Consider the following 25,707-nt stretch of genomic DNA (forward strand, 5'->3'; position numbering starts at 1 on the left):
ATATTTGTATACAGGTTTTTTTCTGCTCATGATTACGCATGAATAGGCTGTAAAAGTGAAATAAATACACGGTAGCTGCTACGGTGAATGAAAGACAGTTTTGAAATTGCTGAGGTTAATAACACCCTGTAAACTGTACACGTGCAGCCTTACGCCGGCACTTCTCCCCAAACGCTAAGTTCACGGCGTTTATAAAGTCAGATTTGTACATTCTGAACACCGCGCATGTTTATACATATACGCTGAATGTAATACAAAATAAATAAACATAATATAATTTGGATTCATTCAGCATTTAATTGTAACTGCATCTCTAGATGCCCTACAATAATTAGAAGCATGCCCAATACAGTGTAACGCCATAATGTTGCGTATAAAAAGAAAATTACTGAGCAATTTATAATTCAATGATTATTTAGTAATCAGCGGATAGTGTTTTTGTACCCTTTATAGTAACAAACCACTGACTAAACACTGATCTTGTTCTGGTAGCTATTAGTGTCCTTTTTAAAAAGTATCCTCAAGCTTTTGCTTAATTAAGAGTTGTTACTCTAAACAGGGATAGCTTAAAAACAATTCAATTACATGTGTATGTGTTTTGAATGAATCATGTGAATGATTACGAGACAAACTGGAGTGTGTAGCTTTAGGACTGTTCTCAGTGAAGAGTTCTCTTTAAGTAGCAATTAGCAAAGTTGATTGTAACTTGGTGTTGGCCTCAGGTGGCCTAAGGACTCATGATGAATGATGTTTAGCTTGGGTGGGAACCCAAGGCGTGGTAGCTAAGGGGAAGATTGGCAGCGCTAAGGCACTTGCAATTCTCCTTTCCTGAATAAGTAAATACACATTACTGCGGCATAAATCTTTAAGTCCTGCGCTTCTTGTGTACACAGATCGCTAGGGGTTTTCCTTCTCATTCCTGTCCGAGATGCAGCCACTCTGGGCCCACATGGAGTTGGATAGATCCATGCAAGCATAACTAGACAGCATCTGTCATTGGATGTGGTTCATGGCTATAATAATAATAATAATTATAATACAGCCCTCATCAATCCACTGCTGGCTAAAGGGCTGTCCACACCTTGTCAGTTAACGAGGTTTTGTTTTTTACCATACTTCACCATGCTGATCAGAGCAGGTTGGTGAAGGAGGCAGGGCTCGGCCGGCTCAGATATCACTTACCACTGATGGTTAGCCATGGATGGATATCGAGCTCAGGTTTATTGGGTTCACAGTGGAGTGCGCTAATTTCTGCACAACCACTCCACCCTCACGTTATAATTCTGCCGATGCCGATTTGGTTACCTTGTGTGTTGGTTTTCAGCTGTTGACACTTTTCTGTGACAATAGCAATGATTCTGATGAGACAAATAATAATAGAACGCTGGCGTCTGGCTAAACAGAGAAAAAGCCTTTCTGGAAATCCCCAGCTCTCAACCCTCACCAAACCATTGCTTGTAAGTCCTAGTGACTCCTAATAAAAGAACACGTATGATTCACTTACAATGTCGATGCATTACATCATTTCATTTATGTGCCATGCTGGGAGTTCTAGAGGTGTCCCGTTGTTTGACGTGACTGCAAATTCCATTGGGCAGTGATCAGCAGTGGGATAATGGAATGTGATTTGCAGTGGGGTCACTGGAGGGATTTTTTTTTCTACAATGCCGAGGCCCCCTCCAATCGATGGAAGTGAGACCCTTATATCAGTGTGCTGGAAAGTGCAAAATGAAATACAGCACAGGTCCTGTCTTATCAGCAAAACCGGTAGCTGCTGGTGCCCCCATACCTGAGAGTGGCCTTTAATTTTCTAGCTGTAAAGGGACCAAGCTGTACTGACCAACGTGGTGAAGCATGGCCAAACAACCCTCCTGTCTAACAGAGCATGGGGAGGCCTTCATACAGTCGTGGTTTTATAAAGGTTAATGCATTTTTATTAATATAAAAAGATCATGGCAAATGTAAATAATGGTAGTGTCTCTTGTGACTGCAGGGGAGATGTGAACCCATTTCATGCAATATATGCGTTTTCCTCTTAAGTATCATCACCATTACGGTGCAGCCCGGCCAACATAAAGACAAATCTCAGTTTCAAAAGGCTTGGAAAACTATATGCAGTAGAATGTCACAAATCCGACCGTCACATATCCGCCCTAACCAAACGACGACCACTTGCAGTAAGTGTGCAAGGTAGAACTGTAATTTTCTACAGATGTTCACAAATCCAACATTTTCACACATCTCAGTTCCCAGTGAGATTTACGTAGACGTACTCTGCTATGAAAGTCTCCCTCAAAAGAGGTTGAGACAAAATGTTCAACATTCGCAGCTAAGAGACTGTTAGCTAATCAAGTGGGTTTTCCACTGGCATTATGGGACAAGGCCAGAGGGAGATGTGGCTGTTGCCCTGAGATCTACGCCATAATCCATCGTATGATGTTATCACACATTAGCTATGAACGCCTATGGCCGAGGAGCTTCTCTGAGAGATTACGTTGGATTATCAAATAGGTTTAAAACATGTCAAAGTGCGATGTGTTTTTTTTTTATCCGCCACAATCCCACATCTGCACACACGTGGCCAGAAGCAATCTATCAGGAGGCCAATTGTTGTGGCCTCTGTCAGGCAAAGTCAACGAGTGTAATTGTAAAAAGTTATTTCACCTGCATGTAATATTCCTTCACATATTGAGGGCAGGGTGTAGGAATCTTCACCACGAATTCTGACAACCAAGGAGAAGACCTAACACCAGAATGGTGTGATACTGCACTGATGTTCCTGTTATGATGGGTTTTCTCCTCATTTACAGATTTCATTGGTGAGATACTCTTCAGGAAGATTTTGGAGATTGGAGGTATCTACTGTGTAGCAGCTGCAAGATCTGGCAGAAGATAGAAACCGCTGGCAAAGTGTGGTGACATCAACAGCTTTGGCCACGATGCCATGTTGTTCTGAGCATTAAGTTGTGATTGGTGGCCTATGTGCTGCATATCCCTGCCCCTCAGAGCAGTTCATGCAGCATGTGTTGGTGCTAAATCATAATTCAGAATTAAGTTATAGTCACTACCTTAAGGATAAATCCTTGTTAATTCCTTCGAACTAAGATTAAAAGTGTTAATGAATTCGCTCTGTCCATCCTTCTGGGGTGAGGGGGGAGGTGCTTCCAATATGACGGAAACTTCAGTATTAAGAAGTTCAACATACATACATTAAGTTGTGTTGCGATTAGGGACTATAACAATGGCCAAATTAATCAAAGGGCTGCACAGAACTTGGAGACAAACCATAGCAAATAGGACAGTATACAAACACATTTACCCTGACAACTACCCACCGACTTCCATACAAATTAAATACTTCCAAGCACATGTTGGAAATCGTTACGTAATACTGCATATGCATTATTTTTTACCAACTAGTTATTTAGTTTTTAATATGGGCCTGCATTGGAGCTCGATATGGCACAGCGAGCTCCTTGTTTACTGTAGAATGTGTATGGATAGGGAATTAAGGGAGGGAGAGGCGACTGTGAGGTTAATGGAATGTTTCATAGCGTTGAGCTTCAATCACACGATGCTTGAGTGGAAACAAAAAAAAATCCCATATTGATATACGACTGTCGAAATATACCTAGAACAATATAAAAGTGATGTTGTTAGCTTCGAGGCTGATGTTATTCTTCTCGTTAGTGCTCTGCCAGTTATCTTCTAGGGTTAGGCTTCGAGCGAAAAAAAACGTTATAATGAGCAAGTTCATGAAAATGTGCATTCATATCATAAACGTCTTAGGTAGATCAGGACATATTTGGGAGATCATCAACGAGAAAGAACAACCAATGGTCTCGGCACTTAACTGGGTGATGTAACTATCGAGTGTGCAGGCGGTGCAACTGCTCACGGGCCGGATGAGACCAGTCGCTGATACAGGCGGTGGGGGGGGGGGGGGGCAGGGGGTGACATTTCGTGTTTTGCCCCCTGCTTGCAGCTCATTTTTCAGACCCCCACCACCTTGCTCCAGTCACCTTTTGATCAATTTGTCCGGTTTTCAATCGGGTACGTTCCTAACAGCAGCACTACTTCATACTAGAGTTTCGTTCACATTGGATAACCTTTACGCGAGTTATCCTGCCCCCACGTTACAGACGGACAGAGCTAATGCATTACAGCTTTTTTTTTCTTCCTGGAAAGTGTTGATTAAAAAAAAACATCCCGAGGCGTTTTACTGCCGATGACTTCAAGTATCCGAGTGCCGTCTCAAAAGTGTTATGAAACACAACACATGTTAAACAATAATACTAACTTCAAAATACTATTTTAAAACACGGTGTATCCATCCTATAACCTGCTCTGCTTGCTGTCAATACAGAAGTTGAATGCAACTATACATACAGAAATACATTTCACGTGATAATAATTTCCTGATCGGTGTCAATGGATAGCGCGCTGGACTTTCAATTCAGAGATCGCCGGTTCAATGCGATTTCTCGGCGCGGCAGTTTAACGATTACAGCAAGTGTCTCAAATACTCCACCCCGCCTCTATAAAACCACGAATAGAAATTGGATTGCCACACTCAGTCGGCAGGTCGCCTGTGCTGCAGCAAAGTGTGAGCACTCCCCACTTCTGCGAAGACGTCTGACCGGCATGGAAAAGTAAACCAAACACCCTCAAGAAGCGGGCTCCCGAGAGATGCCTCTCTAGTGGTGGCCCTTCTGACAACAGTCGTGTAAGTACTGCGACTACTACTATTTTTTTTTATTTTACCAGGTAAGGCCAACTGAGCTACACAGCTCTTTTGTGGCCAGGTCAGAAGCGACCTGGCCACAAATGATTGCTCAACGAAGTTGGCTTTTCGCGTGGAAAATTTAAAGCAGCCAAATACTCTAAACGCGTGTTTCTAAATGTGGTGGGGAAAAAAACCGGAGGACCCGTGGAAAAGTGCACGCGACCACGGGGAGAACATGCAAACTCCAAATATACAAGCGTCAGGGTCGAAAGTAATAGCAGGGCTGCGCATTTATCATTGATTTACCTTTATTCAAATGGTATTAACGACAACTTAAAACAACGCTGGATAGCCCAATGCAAGGAGGCGAATGCAACCGATACATAAACTCATCGATGTTTCGATTTAAAGCTTTCGTGACTGCAGGGATTCATCTTCTTGGTTCTTTCGGTTAAGTCACCACGTAGAATAGAAATAAAATAATTAAAAAACATATATTATTTTATTATGTTTTATTTGTATTATTTTATTTCCATTCTACGTGACTTTATCGATGTTTGTACGTGGAATCGCAACACCGATTCGTGACAATTGATCGAATCTTGGCTGGGCGAATCCTTGCATGCGTTCTCGTCATCATCATCATCATGATTATTCGCCGCGATGACCTTATCCACTGCTGGATGAAGCCCTACCCAAACCGCGTCGCCAACTCTCACTGTCCCGCGGATGTAACAACCCGGTGCATCACCTGCACACGAAACTCATTTAATCGCCCCGACTGTGCTCCCTCCTTCGGCTGTCACTCCGTCGTTAGTCTCGACCACTGGGCTACACACACACACACAACAGTTGACATCTCTGAAGGGACCGATGTGTTTTCCTGCCCAGCCATCCATACTCGTTGCTTAACTTTGCTGCGCGACGCGTCCTCGATAAGCAGCAAGCGCACTCGTTAGCCGCAGTGCTTATTTCTGTATAAATGACGTTGGCGCGCCGCTCCTGGCTTCGTCACGTATCCTCATCGCTCGGGCTACGTCAACTCTGTTTACCGGCTGGCCGGAGCACATCGGACGGCCCGCCACTCAGTCTGCGCTCTGTCCCTCCCGAGCTCAAGCTGCCGCGGAGCGGTGGGAAGGTAACGTTCAGTCGGAACCGCCCGTACTCTTCTTATCTGCGCGCGTGTGTGAGGTGTCTCGGAGGTGCACGGGTCACAGCGTGCGCACGTACAGCATCGCCACTGGGGAGAGGCGACGAAGGCGAACCCGATAGACGGCCGTGGTTCCAGACGACAACCCCAGTGCGCACAGACACGGGCTGTTGGTGTTGCTGTTGCTGCTGCGTGAAGTCATAGGTGCTCGCTAACAGCGCCTGGCCCGGCGGTCCGCGGTTGTCTTTCGGGAGGGTGGGGGGTGGTGGTGGTGTGTTGGAAATCTTTGTGTTCATGGCAGTAAACGAGGACAAAAGTGATACAATTAACACGGTTATCAGCTGCTCGCTCCTCGGCTTAATTGAGCGGCTCCACGTGCTCTGGGTGTAAGGAGTTATTATTGGTTGACAACACGTGCTGCTGCTGCTGCTGTTGTTGTTGTTGGCAGTGTGAGTTGCGCACACCGTTGTTGTACCTGCTCAGACCTCTGTCAATCCACTGCTGGATGATGAGGGGGGTGGTGGCTGCTTCCCCACCATGCCGTACTTGTCGTGGGATGGGAGGGGATGGTTCGGTTCGGTCATACTTCACCACGCTGGTCAATGCGGGTTGGTGAATCCGGCTTCTGTATCATGTTTATATAATCTCACTGTGTGGCTTTAATGGGGGGTTGCGTGAGTACAAAGGTGCAGCCCTGCAATTGCTTGTAAACGCAACCGCTGGTAGTTCACGCAACCGCTGGTAGTCCGCGAATCTACGCCAGTGAGTCTGCGGAAAAGACAAATAATTACATCCCTCATGAAGGAAATGTACGATTTCAAATAGCGAGTATAGTCTGCGAGTTGAAACACTTTAAGAAAGAACGTTTGGAAACCGCTGCTCCAGAGGGTATGTGGTGCCGTGTAAGGATACACGAAATATTATATGGGCTGTCTGCTTTTACGTTGTTTGATGGTAGCTTGTTTTGGTTAGTGGGCGTATTTGTGTTGTGGAAAATACTGTCGGCTGAGCCTGACAAACATCTGACTGAAGCAGTCAGTGCAGATTAGGGCTACTCATGTCAGAGGTAGGGCTATTTCATAATGCATCTTTATATTACGTCTGCTACCGTTGTATTTTTCTGCCTATTTGATTTATTTTCTGAAGATTTTTCTTGTTTTGATTTAAAGCTTTCGTGACTGCAGTAATTCATATTCTTAGTTTTTCGGTAAAGTCACGTTGAAGAGAAACAACAAAATAACAAAATATATATAAAACAATAAAAAATTCTCACGACGTTTCGAGTTATGGTCGAAACGTCGTGAGAATTTTTTATTGTTTTATATATATTTTGTTATTTTGTTGTTTCTCTTCAACGTGACTTTACCGAAAAAACTAAGAATATATATATATTTTTCTTGTTCTTTTGTTTTCTTATTGCTGCCTATGACAAAATTACCAACAATGCGCCCGATCCTGTCAGATCTCGGAAGCTAAGCAAGTTGACGCCTGGATAGTGATTTTATTAGTGACATGCAACCACTCATAAACAGGTGTTGTAGGCTGCGATTCTACGTGGTGGGCAGTAGAGGGCGATGCAATAAAAATGATGTGCACCTATGCTCCCAATTGCACACCAACCCGCACTTACCAGCTTGAAGTATGGTCAAATAAACCACAGAGTAGTGGGGAGGCCCTCTTCCAGCAGTGGATTGACAGAGCGCCGTTCATTTTTTTATTAATTTAGTATTAGTTGCTAACGTAATTTACTTTTAAGTCTTTCGATTTGATTGCCTTTCTTGGAAAATATCGTGACCAGAAAGATCAGTTTCAGTGCTGATACAGCATTGCCATCTTCCATCAAATTACTGACCAGGCTGAAATATGCTGAGCTGAGATCTATATCAGCACTGAAGCCGACATACCTGGAAAGTAGCCATTAAGTAATAGTACTCACGCTTTTTTTTACAAACACCACGTGACCCCGTTTTGTATTGCATGTCCACTGACGGTGCCAAAATCATCTTGAACGTGCCCAACTTCAGCAGATTCCAGAAGCTAAACAGGGTTGAGCCTGGTTAGTACTTGGATGAGAGACTACCTTGTTTAGCCAGGTGAGTACTTGGATGAGAGACTGCCTGGTGCACCAGGGTTGCAGGCCAGGGCTGCAAGGTGGCCAGGAGATGGCAATACAGCAGTGGGTCATTGCGTATATCTTTGCAGAGCTTTTCGTGTTAACCCTCCCCCCATCATATGTGTGGTGGGTTTTCTCTTGTTTATTCCAACATTAAACCAAACAAGTCAATAATGGAATTGGCCAGACATCCCAAAGTAGCAGCACCATACTGAAAAAGAGTCTTGAGACTCTATGAGGCTTTTCTGGGAAAATAAAGGGCCATTACATGCCTCTGGTTAATTCTCTCGAAGGGTTGATAGCCGGTGGGCAAAGATAATGACTAGGTGGCAGCCAATGAAACGAAAGTGCCTTCGGTGCATCCACCGTAGAGATGGAGCATTGGGTTTGGCTTGCGTGCAGGTGGTGGGTGGGTGATGCATTGTGGGACCGTGAAGCATGGCAGTCATTTTGGTTAGGCCTTCGTCCAGGAGTAGATTGATCATGGTTGATACATGTTGGTATGAATATTGACATAGTTCTGCTGTATGCATGTTGAACTTCTTTCGCACCGTACGTAACCAACCGCGCTAATCGGAGGACAACAAACTAAACACAAAAAGCAGTTTAAAAAATACTTTTCAATCCAGATTTAAAAGTGTCTTGTTATTGAATTGCTCCTTGGAGTGCCATTGTCTTTCACGTGGTTTTGTGCCTCTATTTGATTTGCATCTCTTTATTCATATTAACGTGCACTCTTCCATTCATCCCAAGTTCCACCTGTTCTGCCACCAGTGCTTACACTCATTGTCCCATTAGGACATTGATCTATGTACAAAAAAAGATCACTTTAATGCATATGCTCCATTTGTACACCCTTCATTGTGCCCTATATTAAAATAATACCACCCCTCGTTCAGTTTTTTCATCATCATCATCACACCATCATAAGCCATGATCAACCCACTGCTGGATGAAGGCCTCCCCAAGTCTTTGCCTTCTCTAACAGTCTCAATAACCAGCAATCAGCATCATCATTACAATAATGCAGACCTAAATACCAAGTATCACCAAGGTGCTGGTCTGGTGATTGAGATGTTGTTTCTGTTCCATATATTGTGGGGTTTTTGTTTTCTTTCCAGTTATAACTTTCAACTTGAACATAGAGAAACCTCCTTACTCCTTACACAGTGCATGTTATTGTGCCCATAAATTGTAGGTGCCTTCGACTGGATTACTTAACAGGGGCTGGAAAGGGTATATGCATGATTACTCTATTGTATACATTAATTATAGCTTTAATTGCCTTTTGCAGTGACCCAAAATTACCATCACACACGTGTGCCTTGCATACGCTGTGTTCTTGGAAATCCCACTACACTATGCAGTAAATTTGAGATGAATTGACTCAAAGATGTACCGTCTATAAAGCCATTAAGAGTTTGAAGTTACGTATGTTGGGGTAGTTAATGAGTGGGTAAATAAATGGTAAATGATGCCAACTAAATTACAATCGTATCTTTTGTTACCCGTTGAGTAAGTTCTAAGCGAGGGGCATTTTAATACATCATCTTCAGCCATGATCAATTCACTGCTGGTTGAAGGTCTCCACAAGCCATCTCTGATTAGCACGGTTGGCTGCGTACAGTGCGAAAGAAATTCAACACACATACATAGTCCTGCAATGTAACAAGTCACATGCTGTACCACCTGCACATGAGCTGATTTCATCCGTTAATCTCTTCAGTGAAAATCCTCTCAAGATATATTCCATTCCTTGGCTGATGTGTCCTGCCCGAACAAACTTACTTTTCTTAACCCGTTTGAATTATGCATTTAACCACCATATACTGTATTTAATACGTAGGCTTTATGAATATACTGTATTCTCTGATCCAAGTGTTTCTTTTTCTGTGATTCAATTTAATTCTGTATTTAAACATATGCGCACTATTGAATAAATGTAATAAACACATGTTCGTGCACTGTAAACTGCTGAAATCACAGACATGTTAATCATGTTACATTTGCTGATAATGTGTGGCGATGCAGTGGCACTACAGTGGCTAGTGTGCTACGCAATGAGCCAAGCAACCTAATTTTGAATCCCGGCCTTGGCTAATATTCGTGGCGAGTGATATCTGAACCAGTCCTGGACGCCCGTCTTCACCAACCCACATTGACCAACGTGGTGAAGTATGTTTAAAGAATACCCCATGACTGTCGTATAGCATGGTGAGGCCTTCATCCAGCAGTGGTTTGATAACGACCCGCAATATTATCATTTATGAGGGTAAAATGGTGTGTGCTGATGCATGGTAAACAAACATGGAATTAATACTGTGCCCACTGCCGGGAAAACAAATCCTTTTCCATGAATCCTTATTTTAGAATAGGCACGAGACTCAACATCCCATGGCATTTGTAATTGATGTGCATATATGATAGCCCGCAATAACCCAAGCAGTATGCCACAACCTCTGTCTATATTTAGGTTGTTTGTGGCCTGTGTTCCCAGCGTTAGAGGTTTGTGTTACTGTTTGCGTGTGACTTGGCTTTCTGACTTGCTGCTCTAAGAATGTGCACGTGGTTAAAATGGAGCTGACTTTTGGCCGAATTCTTCATGTAGAAGTGTCAACATTGCATGTGGTATCTGCTGATGCCTCTTCGAGTATTCATACTTTTAACTATTTTCTTATTTTACCAGGTAAGGCCAACTGAGCTATTAGGCCACAAACAAAAGCTCAACTGACTGGCTTATCATGTGGAAATGTGTTTATATCAGCCAAATAATATAAACGCACGTGTCTAAATGTGGAGGGAAAACCCTGTGAGGAACCCGGAGAAAAATCCATGCGACCACGGGGAGAAAGAGAGAACATGCAAACTCCAAATACACAGGCATCGTCAGGGTCTGGATTGAAACCCATGACCTCCTGCATACCAGGCGAGGGAGATAACATCTCGCCACAAGGGCACCCATTATTAACCCAACGAGCCGAGTTCAATAGCCGTGGCAAATATCTGAATCGATTCTGAGCCTCCCCCCAAGGTCGACTCAACCTCAAATCAGTACCAGGTGCGGTGTGTAAACATCACCACTGGGGAGACAAAGGCGGTCAGGCACGGTGCAGGTCACCCACCCCCTCGTGTGTCATGCTGGCCTTCATAGGTGCTCGCTTACAGCACTTGCCCCAATCGTCTTTAAGGAGGGATATTTGTCTTTGTGCCGACCAGGGGTGCAACATTTGTGGCTGTTTCTTTTATATGAAATAAATAAAGATATTTAAACATAGTAGGGAGTGTCTGGACACCTACAAATGCATATTGGCTACGCACCCCGGTTCGCCAGTGCAGTGCGCTAACCGCCGAGCCACCACTCCCCAATGTCATTATCCACACTGTACTCTATTGTGCTCCTTGCATTGTGACTTTGTGTGATTTCCAGTTCTGCAGCAGTCATGTTGAAGATTAACAACCGCTTGCTGCAGGCGCAGCTGGCGAGCACACCTGTTTGTCACAAGGAGAGTGAAGATGTGCAACAGGAACGGAAAGCCCTGCAACAACTGGCCACAAATCTTCGGTAAGAAAAAAATCTCGCCAGCTACTTTTTTTCTCTTATGTTAGATTTTTTTTGGTAATTTCCCCACCCCCCCCTAACTTTATCCCAATTGTGCCATCGGTGTCATGCCTTGAGACGAGGCATCAATTGAGGTCTCCCGCAGAACAGCGCAGCCCCTTGGCGTTAGACGACGGCCCACGGAAGTGGATATCAACAGAGCTCGCTCTGAGATTCCTACAAGCAAGGCCGTAATTATAATATATATGGGGGGGGGGGGATATTCAAATATGCTCAATATGTCCCCCCCCCCATATATTGCTATAAAAAATTGCCATGCTATGTAAATAAAAACAACAATCTGCTAAACCTTGGCCACAATATCTGGCCTTCATATAAATCAATGCCGAGATTTCTGTTTATATGATTGTGGTTATGGTTGTACTTTATTAATCCCTAATCTCTGCGATTACATACAATTAAACAAGAAAAGGTAAAAAAAAGAAAAGACAGAGCAATGTAATACAATACACTATTAGACATTATTGTAAAAAATAAATAAAAAGTCCATCCCATATGTTAGTGAATTTTTAAAATATTTTTGGCAGGAAATTAGTTTTCAAATTTAGATATTTTTCTGGGTTGAGACCCCCAGACACCCTGCAAGATTTGGTCTCCCCCCAATGTTGACTCCATGGCTATGGCCTTGCCTTCAAGTGACCTCTGATCAGCACAATAGAGGGCAGTATTCTCCTACCCACTCTGCACATGAGAGTAATGTTTGCCACGTAACAAACCGATATTTGAAATATCAGAACCGGAGTTTAGCCGAATTCAACACGAGTGTGTGTGTGTTTTTTGTGTGTGCAGTCATTCGTGACCAGGCTTAGACCAGCTACTCGTTTTTGTTTTTAATACAGATTCATGTGCAAGGCTTCGGTGGCCCCGATGCCGTAATTGTGAGCATCTCACCACGCCTGGCGTTTCTTTTCCTCCCAACTAGGAATGTTTGCAAGATGACAAACGACAGCATTTTCTGTGGTCTGCGAATCCCTGACCGGTTTCAAAAAGTAAAGCAAGAAATCAGTTTGGTTGTCCTCACAGGTCAGTCCGAGGGCAATGGTGACCATGCTTCTCCACATTGCCTTCATTTGGTTGCACCTCGGATTGCTCGGTGCTAATGTCCAACGTTTCGCTCCACGTGATGCGAGCTTCTCCAACAACTGAATTGAGAGCTATACAATAGAACCGCAGAAATCTATGCAGGACAAATCAATTGGTGATGCTCCTTTGGCAGCGGTGCACAAGCACAGTCACGTAGGTGTGTGTGTATGTATGTTGAACTTTCTTCGCACCGTACGTAGCCACCCGTGCTAATCGGAGGTGCAATTGACAAGGAAACTCATCATATTCGTTGATAGCACTGCCTTAAAAGGAAAAAATTATTATAGGCCACGTATTGGGCAATGGCCCTTCGTAGCACATAACATTGCCCAAAACATCACCTGTTACGCATTGTTCCTTTTAAGGTCATGGTGTTATTGATCAATGCAGTGCATATTTATTTATTTATTTCCCGGTATGTCATATCTTCTCTGCGTCTTTTCCCACATCGCAATAGTAGTTTGCAGGGTTTGTCTGATCGCGGATGTGTGTGTGTGCACACTTTTCTCTCCTTGATAATCAAGCCAGTGCTCGCTGCCGTATGTGGCTTTTGGCATCGTCGCGTAATCAACGGCCCTGCCGTCTCTTGCCAGGGAAGGGAATCTTTTGTATCGACGTGAAGAATTGGGTGGGAGAGGTGAGCCGAGATGGCAAGCACTGGCTTGTTAAGCACAAGGGGGAGGTGGCTGGGGAATTCTCAAGAAGTGTCCAGCACCCAGACCCCCTGCTCGACATTAAGGTAAACATTTCACTTGTGCTTGTAACCCTCGTACGTCGGTGTAAATATATTTAACCGGCCAATGATGATTGTTTGCATGAAAAAACATACGCCGTACGTATAAGGTTACAGAAATGTTTTTTGTCAGTTCCAACCTTTTCATAATCATTAGTTTCAGCTTAGCCTCACGGATTGTGATTATTACTGGCTCGAAGAATTTTAACCACCGCATAATACAGTGGACATATAGGCATAACTTTCAGCTATTCTAAGCCAAACGTCCCATTGCCGCATGGGGTTAGTGACTAGGATTTTCTTTCTCCATGTGCTTCTGCACTGCGCCTCTTTTCCTGTCACAGCCACTGTGCTCATACCTCGCTCCACCACGTCCTTACATCTCACCTTCAGTCGCACTCCACTCCTTCTGCCCTCCGCTGCTGTCAACTCCACAGCCCGGCTCATAGCATCTATTTGTCCATATTGGCACAACACAATCACCAAATATTGCCTTCTTTAAATTGCAAAAAAATAATTATAATCCAGGGGTTTGCACTTAGTGGATACCTTTCGTTATTGTTTCCTATTTTCTGGGTCCCGTAATTACGCATTACTTTATTTCCTTCATGGATAAAAATAGGATTTCTGCGTTCGTAGGAAGTGCTTTTCTTCGTTGCAGTGATACCAATTGAGATCTTATCAGGATGATGAGAGTTTGATTTAAGTGAAATTAGACCGATGAGGACCTGCATTCAGTGCCTTGGAGATAAAGTCAAACATTTTGGTGACTGTCGAAAGACAATCTGACATCAAATATTTCCCTGATTAGGGGTCATTTCGAAATTTTCGCATTTCTGGAGATTTGGTTACACCCGATAAATAAGAGCCTTTTAAGCACGATAATGACCGTGGACTTCATATTTTTTAATAACCCCCTCATATTTTACAATAACTGAAAGATGCACATAGTTTGTACAGTTATGGATCCATTAAGTTTAGGAATGTGAAATAGATCTTGGAAATAATTTTAAGGGAGCATGAAGATAGCATATTAATGCTGAAGGCATCATTCACTCAAAGTGTGCATTTACCGTGCATCCTGTAGTTTATTTCTTATCGGCGTACTCCAATTACGGCAAGCAAGGACAGAGGGATCTCTCTTCTGTCTCCAAACTTGATATTAAGTGGAGAAAGACAGCTGTGGCTTGCAGGGTAGAGAGATGAAGGCTCTGATTACAGACCGAAAAACATGGTTATAAAGGGACGTATTTGTAATAGTGTGAACAAAGGGTGGAAAATGTCCCAGCTTTTCTTCGGCGGCCCACTACACGTACAATGGGATACAAGGACCTTTCCGTTTTTCAATTACGTTTAAACAGAAAATGAAGATGCGCTGTGAATTACCTCTGTTCAACTTGAGAGTGCGGTGGCAGAAATAATAATATAATGCCTATGGTGCTTTGTGCCAAGGGCCTTTATTTGTGCACTGCATGACTACAATTATACCGGGACGATTCAGAGTTCATACCCCGTCTACAACAGGCATATTTGTTAATGTTTCAGATACTCCATTCAAGTTGTATTGTTGGGAAAAAATATATACATTTAAAATAGAAACGCCACGGCATGTTACATGGTTAATGGTTGCTTCGATTTTCTTCATATCCTTAAATGTAATGGACAATAATTCTGAATGGTAATCAGCCACGTATGATTGGGTCTTTGCAGTGGTTTAAAAGGGCATCTGAATTTGCATTCGTCTGCAGTAAAACAATGAAGTTGTGTTTTAAAAATGTACCATTAAAGTAATACTGTTGGTTTATAATCATTAAAGTAATAATTGTAATATTCAGCCTTGTATCTGTCTGATGGGGGATGAAGGGCTCTCCACACTGTGTTAGACATGGGGGTTGTTTGACTGTATTTCATCATGCTGATCAGTGCTGGTTGGTAAAAGTGGAGTCCTGGACTGATTCAGATATCGTTCGCCATTAGTGTCTGTCGTGGCAGGAAATTTAACTCGGGATGCCGGGTTCAGAGCTAACCACTGCATCACTGCCTCCCCCAATATTACATTGAATCAAAAACAGTTACCTACGAGTAGACTTTATACAGCACCGTTTCTTTGTCGGTAATGGTTTAAGTCACCCATAGTTGCAGCCCATCTGCTGTACTTTCCGTGAAAAAAATATAGCATTAGCTTTGTGCTTCGTCTATGTGCACACGTAATGTCCTATTGGCATGGAGGGATGGATTATTGGAATTGCTCATGGCGACAGAAAGAGGAACACATGTTCTCGAGAACATGGGTAAGTTCGAGACAGATCTCATTTTGACTGATAAGAAATGAAAGTGGACCATGGCGGGACACGTCGCTAGAAGGGATGATTGCCGATGGTCCAGAATAACAACATAATGGCAGCCAAGAGAGAAAATGCTCGCATTCGCCGTGGAGATGGAGTGACAATTTCAACTACTCGCATGCAGGGGTGACTTTGATTTTGAAATGACAGGACTATGGAAGATGGCAACGGCTTAAAGCGTACCCCTTGTCTCATGCCCCTTCTCTTCCTTTTCCCTCCCATCGCCCCTCCTCTCCTTCCCATCCCTCCCCGACCCTTTTGTGATCACCAAGTACCCCCTATCGTGGGCTCTCATTCATAAATCCTTGCACGACCCTGCCATCTAAATCATTCTATTCTGTCATCGTTTATCAAACTACGTCAAGCGTCTTGAGTGAAGGCGCTCTATAAGTATAACATTAGATTAGAGAGGTCTTCATCCAGCAGCGGACTGATCATCGCTGATGATGAATATGGTGGTTTAATGGTCACGCTAAAAAGTACGGCAGTCAAATCTTATCTAACCCCACCTACCACGTGCTGTTGAGTGTTGAAGAGTAAGGCTATATTTGGAAAACACATGGTCACTTTGTAGCTCTCAGCACGTGGAATGGAACATCCGACACCATCCCGAACAACACACGGTACATGACGGAAACACATTGGAGAGCTACGCGGCCCAACTGTAAACACCTACTCTATGTCAGATGGTAGAGCTGCATTGGGAGTATCCCACGCAAACAACTACGGTCGGGTTGTAACGAGTCCTGTGATGTGCTGTGACGGGCCTTCGTTTTGTAAAAAAAAAGAAAGAAAAACAAAAAGGAAGACATATCTCCATACATCTGTCTCTCCACGTAAAATTAATGAATGTATGTTTTATGCTTCCCGTCAACCACAAGGCCTTCTGGGAGTGCATAGTTTCAGCAGCCTTGGTTCAATGAAAGCAAACGCTGAACGAGTTTTGTCTCATCAGCAGTCAGGATTTCTTGAATAAATGCTGGTGTTGTTATAGGCAAGGATGCACTCTTTAAGATAAGTGTGCCAGTTCGACACAAAATGATATCATATGTAACACAAAATAATTATTTGCGTTATGTAATAGTACGGTCATTCTTTGTTTTTTTTTGTTGTTTTTCAGAAAAAGATAGAAAATCTTTGGAATTTCCTTGTCGAGAAAGGTGTGGGCATCAAGAAGAAGCAGATGCATCATAAGGTTATCTTCATTAATCCCAAATGCCAATTAGAAGCTGAGTTACAGAAGCACGAGGAGGACGTTGTTGGGCCGGAAGATGTGGACAGCGTCATGCTCTGTTTTCAGGACTCATACCTTACAAGTTTAACTGATGCGATAACACCGTACTGGATAACGGGTGAGATTTCTACAGATCAAGGCATGTTAAAGGTTTATGTTGTTATAGACCATGCTGCCATGGTGTAATGATATCACACTGCAGTCCAGAGGTCGCCGCTCTGATTTAATCTTCTGACGCGGCAGTTGAAACGACGGAGCACGTTCCTTAAGTACCCCCCTCCCCCCTACTTACGTCCACCTGACAGTGTCAATGGGTACACCGCAGTTAGCCAATCGGTAGGTCACGTGTGGTGGGGCAAAGTGTGGGAACCCCGGCCTCATCCAAGGCGGTCTAGCCAGTGTGAAAGAGTAGGCTAATTACCATCTGTGGAAGGGCTGTCTGAGAGATGCCTTTAGGGCGAGGCCCTTTCGCCAGCGTTGGCGTGAGCAGGCGATTTCAGGGCTTCCTGAGAACCGTTTGTAAATGTGATTCCAAATTTTGTACACGTCATCTGAAAAATAGAACATTTGCTTGCGCATGTTCCAAAATAATAATCAATAACACTGTCATATTCTTGGTTCTTTCGGTAAGTCACGTAGAAGGGAAACAATAAAAACAACAAAATAATACACACCTGATGATGATTGCTTGTGTTGCAGTCGAAACGTGGTGAGAATTTTATTGTTTTATATTTTTATTATTTTGTTGTTTCCCTTCTACGTGACTTTACTGAAAGAACCAAGAATATGAATCCCTGCAGTTACGAAAGCTTTAAATAAAAAATATAACACTGTCCTCAATGTGCAAATATATATGGAGGGCAATCAATGTGCAAACCTTGCCAAATATTTTTTCTTTTATATTTTATTTCACCAATCCTATTACAATGGTGGTCTTGCCATCAAGTCATGAGTAGAGAAAATATTCCATTTCAGAACTCCGCAGATGACAGTGCATCACACTGTGTCGGTGAATAGCCCCGGAAAATGACAGATTGGAACTACTTCCTGTTTTCACTTCAAAAGGCCTCCTTATCCACACTAGGGACACACCATTATATGCCTTGCAAAGAGTGTATATCACGTGTCAAGCAAACTGACATTTTTAAGCCTCGGAGCAGAATTTCTCCAAATTAAATTTAATTTGTTTATGTTTAGTCATTGTTGACTGGTTTCAGGCCCTCAACTCGCTAACCTCTAGAAACTGATTAAATAACGGGTTTCCTTGCGTTCGGCGACAGCCAAATTAAACGCGATACTTTTGATCTCATCAGATCTCGGAGACCAAGCAGGGGTTGAGCCTGGGTAGTGCTTAGGTGGGTGACCGCCATGCACAAAAGACGGGTGTAGTAGATGTTGTGGGCACGAGCACTCACCCCTCCTTTACCAACCAGTGCGTGATGTAGTATGGTCAAAATATTTAACACAGCCCACAATGGGGGGGGGGGGCCCTCATCCAGAAGTGGGTTCACAAAAAAACGAGCTGTACATGTACATATGCTTTAGAAAGTAATTTTACGTGACATACAAACTATAGACCTGTGTATGTATATCACAGATGAGTTTTTGATTAACATTTTCAGATTTTTCCATGTTTAAGGACTGTTTTAGATTTTCTGGGGTTCTGGATATTTCACATGAACAAATGTGCGGTCATAACATAGTGGAAGTGACATAACATCCTTAAGGGGTTTTTTCTGGGTTAAATTGCGTACATGTGTCGTTAACCCACCACCACTTGATATGGTCCATTAGTAAGGGTTGTCACGGAAATAAAATATTCCAATTAGTTACTATTTAGGCACACCGGTGTGTTGGAGTGTAAACCCACAACATTTACAATTTGTAAATCATTTCTTGTAACCTCACTCCTTCGGATCAATTCGAAAAAAAAAAAACATTTCCAGATCATCTGAAATTAAATATGTAGGCCAGATCACCGGCAAATTTTTCAGATGAATTAAACATTTAGGAGTATTTTTTTTTTTGCCCCAATGGTTTCTTTTAGGGCACCTTTCGTACCAACAGCTGAAGGAGTGTCAGAGCGCGCTGCGTGGCATAGGCACGTGGGACGTAGTGGAGCTTCAGGGAGGCATGCGTCTGCTCGGGGATTACAACGGCTGCCCCAGCGTGGCCCTGGACCGCAAGGAGACGGAGCTGCTTGAGTTCTCCCACCAGAGGAATGCCACCATGGGCTACGTGTGGGCCATTCTCGGCTACACCCCGCAGGTAACGACGGAAACACTCGGCACCCAGGCAACGCTGTAGGTTTGAGTCTTGTTCTCTGTGCTATGTGGACCCCGTCGGTCCTCAATCGCGTCCCTTTCTTGTCCCCGTCTCGTCCCCTTCTCGTCCCCTTCTCATCCCCTCACATCCCCTTCTCATCCCCTCTCATCCCCCTTCCCGTCCCCCTCTCGTCCCATCTCCCCCTTCTCATCCCTTCTAATCCCCCTTCCCGTCCTCCTTCTCATCTCCACTCATCCCACTTCTCGTCCCCCTCTCGTCCCATCTCCCCCCTCTCATCCCCTCTCATCCCCCTTCCCGTCCTCCTTCTCGTCCTCCTTCTCGTCCCCCTCTCGTCCCCTTCCGTCTCATCCCCAGTGATTGTCAATGCAAGACATTGTTCTTTCCTTCACCAGGTGAGAGCCCTTTGAGCTTTTGAGAAGCCATGGAAACGGCCATATCTCTTGTTATGTTGGTAACCGTAATTACTTGGCGACTGTATATATATAGCCTTTTGGAATTATTTCGCAGACGAAGATGACGGACGGTGAAGTTGTTTGCACGCCGTATATAAAACGTTACTGTGCCGTCGTACAGCAATTCGGCCTGGGTAAAGATCGACGCACGTTGGATGAAGCTATTCGCTTTCCAACCAAGTCAATCATAAACGATCATCTTCAACTGCAGCGTGCAAACCCCCTAATTATGAAATTAACTGCACGTGCAGAGATGTCTTTAAACCGTCCTTGCTATGTTATCATACAAACCTGGTCCTCTAATTGCAAATTGTTTAGTCTCATCATCCGTGACAAATCACAAAACGATTATTATTACCTGCAGGCCTTTAAGCGATATCGTCTGCAGGCAGTAGGGAGCAGCAGCGGCTCATTATGAGCCTGTGTAATTGCCTTGTCAGATGGAGAGGTATATAATTAATTTCCTTGTTTTAGCGTATGTAAATTTTAATTCATGTTTACATGTGCACGTTCCGAAGTCTACATCTCTGCACTCTGGTTCAAAAGTGCACGGTTGCTTTCTTTTTTACGTAATAAATAAGTAAAATACATTACGCCCACGGGATTGCACCCACCATGCAGGTAAAATATCCGCGAATTTGATGTTCGATTGTTAATACTTTAAACGAAAATCTTAACAGTTTATTAATTCCAAACCTATTGTGCCTTTTTTTCTGTGTAATCTTAACGATTCAAATGCACGCATGTAAATTGTTATTGAATGTATCGGCGCTCTTTAAAAGCTAACACAATAGTTACATTGGTAAGCCATTGTGGGTGGTTCCGCCCCCCCCCCCCCTGCTGCACATTGCAAGAAAAAAATGTATTAGCTCCTCTTTGCTACAGCTGTGATGCCCAGACAGATTGCATGGCCAGCTGGCTAGATAGCACTTGGTTCCCATGTGAAAGCGGAGAGTGGCACTTGTGCTTAGAACAGATTTTTGGCAATTTTGTGTGTTTCTTTAGTCCCAGGTCTTTTAGAACCAATGCCTTTTCATTCCCGGTACAGATTAATTAGCGCTTGCCGGCTCCACTCGCACGGGCCTGCTATTTGACTGGCAATTAAATTCTACAGCACTTTTTATCACCAGAAGTAAGTAATGATTGGTTCATTTCCACTTGAGGGGGTCATTTTATATGCCAAAGACCATTTCGTCTATACACATTCGCCAGGTGCAGACCATTTTTTTTTGCTTTGAAGAACCACTGAACAACAAAACGATTACTCTAATCTGACAATAATTAAATGTTTCTTAGCTTTGTCCAAAACTGGTAAATGTACACATCAATCATGCCATTAAATATTTCATCAGGATGTCAGCGGAGGCAAGGCGACAACACTGTGTGTTATTTTTCAAGTCCCCAGTGTTTTAAGAAGAATTTTAATTAGCCGTGACAGAGCTTGTTAGGTTTGATTTGTCTTAAGCTTGGATACGTAATGTTGTTTTGATGCGTAGAGAGGCTTTTGTTCAGTGCTTTAGATTTCATTCCACATGTATCAATCTTATGGTAAACTCATGTCGAAACATTACCATACAACGTATGTAATACCATGTTTCCCCATTATATTTATTAACTACAGTACTATTTATTGGTAACTCATGATGACTATAATGTCCTGCCATATGTCAACCCACTGCCAGATGAAGGCCTCCCCTTGCTGTGTCGGCCACGGGGGTTGTTTGACTATACTTCACCACGCTGGTCGCTATGGGTTGGTGATGGGTCGGGGGGGGGGTGGGCAGGGGTAGGGCCACAATTTGGTCGGATATCACTCGCCACTGATGTTCGCCCTGGCTGAGAATTACACTCAGGTCACCGGGTTCAGAGTGTAGCGCACTCACCACAATGCCACCAATTCCCGATATTTGTAATTAATCCACATATTCCTCTTTCCGTTTTTAAGTCTGAATCTGTGATTTAACATATTAACTCTGCTTTGTGAGCATAATAAATATACGTTCACGCACTGAAGGGGCCTCTTCGGAGTAGGGAATAATGGGTAGATGTCTACAGGCCAAACAGTCAGCTGATATGCTGGTGCGGTAAAAGTTTAAAGGGCGGCATTCCATGAAAGCGGCTTTTTCCTGGCCATCAAATAAAGACGGTCACTGCATCGCTCGCCTTCAGATGCGCTTCTGTGGCTGCCTGGAACACTCTTCCTTCCGATATTAGGAATCACACTGGAGCTATGCACTTTGCAATCAACATTGAAAACTCATTTCTGTAGAACTGCTTTTTGTTTTTTTGTTTGTTGTCCTTCCCCCGAACCTCCGATTAGCACGGATGGCTATGTACCATGTGAAAGAAGTTCGACTTACATACACAGATAGTCACAGGCAGGAGAGGAGAGTCTTGAGCCTTGGTGAGAACCGGCGGATGGTTCTCTTAGAAGTGCAGACAGCCACAAGAAGGGACTTCCAGACGATGCAAGCAGCAGCAGCAGAGATGCAGCAAGTACGCATCGAGCAAAGGCCGGCTGAGAGTTATGACCGAAGGCCTTGTTTGCTGGAGCGCGAAGCAAGAGCCTTTAGGGAAGACTTAGTGTTCATGTACGTTGCCAACTTGAACAATTATGATATGCTCAAGGGCACAATTGGCCAGGATGCTTGTGTTTCGACCAATCTTTTACCTCATTGCTCACAGCGACTGACATAGGCGTGGTGATACCACATTCGTCATAACAGATGCATTCCGCATTAGAAGCAGAGTGATGAATTAAGAGCTAACGTGTATTGTCAGTTGCATTCTCGAATGCAAAATAAGTCCAAACGTGCTAAGTAGAGCAAAATCTTATTTATATCATGATGTCATATTAGAGTTTGACTGGGTCACAAGTCACATTCTTATTTTCCATATTCACCGGTCTGGAGTTTGGCAATTGCACACTTGGCCCAACCGTAAATCTCAATTTCAATCAGATGTTGAAATTAATTGAGTTGTGCTGAGTGTGAGGTGGTCTAACTCAAGGGCCAACCTTACCAGACCATTGCTGATTTGCTTTGTGGTGAATGGAGGCCTTCAACCAGCAGTGGGTTGACCATGGTCATGGCTGATGGTGACCTCGAGGTCCCTTCCAATCCTGCCAATCACTACACTCACTCCAAATATGTACACAATGGCAATCGCCACGCATAATGTAGGCAAACTAGTATCTGGGTTTGTGTTTTGATCTGGGAATACCCTCTAGTTAATGATATGCTTTTAATATCAAAGAGGTTTTTCATTAATCCACTTCTGGATGAAGACCTCTCCCGACGTCGTTTTGAGCATGGAGATTATTTGACCATACTTTACCACACTTTACCACACTGATCAGTGCAGAATGGTACTGATGATATCCACGGTCGGCTCTTCTTCAACATGGTTCATTGCTAGCTGTAGACTGCCGGATGGAAATGTTGTTATCTCCTGACACGAAACAGAAAACACGGTTGGAATAGTTAGAGGAATATAGTTCGAGGAAAATAAGCAACACGCTTTTTAAAGGCAATATTTAAAGTCACCATGTCGTTTATATTGCAATTTTAACTTGACGATGCTGCTTAAAAAAGTATTTTTTTTAGAGGCAAAACATATTTCACTAACATGATACTCAGATTCAGGGAATTGCTGGAAAAGTTACCGAGCACCAAAATATCTCCATTGATTAAATGTGGTTGGTTTACAGCGCTTTCTTAATCCACTTCTGGATGAAGGCTTCTAAACGGTGTGTCGATTATTGGGGTTGTTTACCATACTTCACCATGCTAGTCAGCGCTGGTTGGTAAAGGGTGCAGTTGTGTAGTGCTACTGGACCAGCTCAGACATCATCTGTCACTGATGTCAGCCGTGACCAGGAGTCGAACTCGGGCGCCCGAGTTTACAGCGCATCGCACGAACCGCCGCGCCACCGCTGCATGCGTTACGTGCAACTCTATTCATCTTCAGCTGTAATTATCGGTGCAATACTCACCAATTCCTTTTATATGCGCAGCGCTTTCTATTCCGATCTGTCCATTAGAAACCGCTGTAAAGAACAGCACAGAAGGTGTGAAAGGAAGCTTTTTCTGCCGGTAATTACCGATGCGACGGGAAGAAAAGAGCAAGCTTGTGTGTGTGTGTTTTTAAAGCATTATAATTTTGCACAGTTCACCGCATTATGTTGCGTATCTGCATGCGATAATGAACAAGCCGGCATAATAGCCATTCCCCTGGCAACAAATGATTAACTGGTATAACATTGTTGAGGTGCAACATAGTCAAAATATCAATTTGGCTGGGTTTTTTTTCTTTCTTAAATGCTGCGGATTCTTTTTTTCTTGTTCACCTACCCCATACTCTTTAGTTCTTTCGGTAAAGTCACGGAGGTAGAAAAAAATAATAGATCACGACGGCCGTCATCAGGTGTGAAACGAACACAGCAGGAGAACCGCTGTGTTTGTTTCACACCTGATGACGGCTGCTTGTGTTGCGATCGAAACGTCGTGATCTATTAATTTTTTTTCTACCTCCGTGACTTTAACCGAAAGAAACAAAGAGTGTGGATTCCTGCAGCCACGAAATCTTCAAATCAACACCGATTACATTTCAAAGGTTTCCATTTTCCCAGGTAGGCATCCAACCTGTGTCGCCAACCTCATAACGCAGTGCGCCAGACCACCGCACCGCCGGATCCAGCCCGGTGAACACTGCGCAGCCCTTAGAAATGCTCTAGCGACTTGGTTATTTAATTATTTGGGAAATTTATTGACCTACCGGTAGTACAAATGTTTAGCAAATTCTGTTAATCGTTTAGAATCTGCCCATCACAGCTTGTGCAAATAGACAAGCATCAGTGCGCCTGTAAAAAAAAAAAGCCGCTTTTTTTTGTCTTCAGCCTTTTTTTGTTTTTTAAAGTGCCCCGAGGTGTTTGGCCTACCCCGGCCTCACCGAGAGCTGTTTCCTTTTAGATGTTTTTAGATCACTAACAGGTAGTTTACCTCCGAGGCACGCAGCGGATAGCTGACACAGGTCTCCCAAGTCGCAGGGCTAATGGAGAAGTAATTAAGTGCACGATCGTTCACTTAGCGGAGAGTCCGAGGTTGCTCGCTGCCGATTCTGCCGTGCCGTTGTGTCATGCACAACAACAAAACCCCAACACGGCGGATGCGGTGTTGCAGAAAAAAAAATAATCTACCCATTTGATGATCGTGTTGGAGTTTAAGCGGGAGAAAGATGTTTCGATGAGGCTTAGATAGTTCGGCAGAGCTGTTCCAGAAAGTGGTTACTCAATTGCCTCGAAGAAAATCATTACTGAAAGATCAGGTTTATACACCGCCCGTGCCTGTAAGGGATTACTTAAGAAGTGTTTGCAATGACCTATTGATCACAGAGGCACGGGGCCATTGTCTCCCTGGGCTGCCCTTCCAAATTAGGCAACCCAGCCCATTACAAGAAATGGGATTTTGCAAATCCCTAATAATGTACATGCATGTAGAGGCACTGGCTATCCTGTTGCTCTTCTATGGATTCTGATTAATAAAACATTGCAGTATTTAGAGAGGCAGCACTTAAAAAGTAGAGAGAATTATGCATAGTTGAAACTGTTCATGGAAAATGAATTATACGGGAAGAAAGAAATGTCTCACCTCCTTGGCACAAAAAAAAAATCCATTATCTTGTAATTTGTTACAGAAAAAGGTTAGAGCCCATCATGCAGGTGCATTTTTATTTTATTTTTTATTTCAAATGCATTGCAAAAGCTACCTTAATGCAGTGTCTGTAATTGATTTGACATTGTAACTTTTAAAGGTGTAAATAAGTCTGAGAATTAGTGCATTTGTGGTTAAGTAAATGTAACGGAGGGTTGGCTTGGACGGGGGTAGGAGGGGGGATAGTGAGTGGTGGCGCGATGGTTAGTCCACTGTGCTATGAACCCAGACATCTGAGTTCGATTCCCGGCCATT

General features: G+C 43.5%; 1 protein-coding gene across 5 annotated transcripts in view; it reads left to right on the forward strand.

The window, feature by feature from the left end:
* Window positions 1-4,575: 4,575 nt before the first annotated feature.
* LOC116940582 (uncharacterized) overlaps window positions 4,576-25,707 on the forward strand; it is a 31,827-nt gene continuing 10,695 nt past the window's right edge. Inside the window, exons 1-7 of one of the 5 annotated variants that reach the window (XM_032950572.2) lie at window positions 4,576-4,726; window positions 7,901-7,969; window positions 11,417-11,551; window positions 12,531-12,631; window positions 13,285-13,430; window positions 16,890-17,121; window positions 19,051-19,271. In XM_032950572.2, coding sequence (XP_032806463.2) covers window positions 11,430-11,551; window positions 12,531-12,631; window positions 13,285-13,430; window positions 16,890-17,121; window positions 19,051-19,271 — 822 coding nt within the window. In that variant the 5' untranslated portion in view covers window positions 4,576-4,726; window positions 7,901-7,969; window positions 11,417-11,429. Of the gene's footprint in view, window positions 4,727-5,437; window positions 5,865-7,900; window positions 7,970-11,416; window positions 11,552-12,530; window positions 12,632-13,284; window positions 13,431-16,889; window positions 17,122-19,050; window positions 19,272-25,707 lie in introns of those variants that run through there. The other 4 variants (XM_032950570.2, XM_032950571.2, XM_032950569.2 and 1 more) reach the window with 4 other exon arrangements.

This window comes from Petromyzon marinus, chromosome 9 (genome assembly GCF_048934315.1).
Source record: "Petromyzon marinus isolate PM22_M1 ecotype Great Lakes invasive population chromosome 9, UKy_Petmar_22M1.pri1.0, whole genome shotgun sequence".
NCBI lineage: Eukaryota > Metazoa > Chordata > Hyperoartia > Petromyzontiformes > Petromyzontidae > Petromyzon > Petromyzon marinus.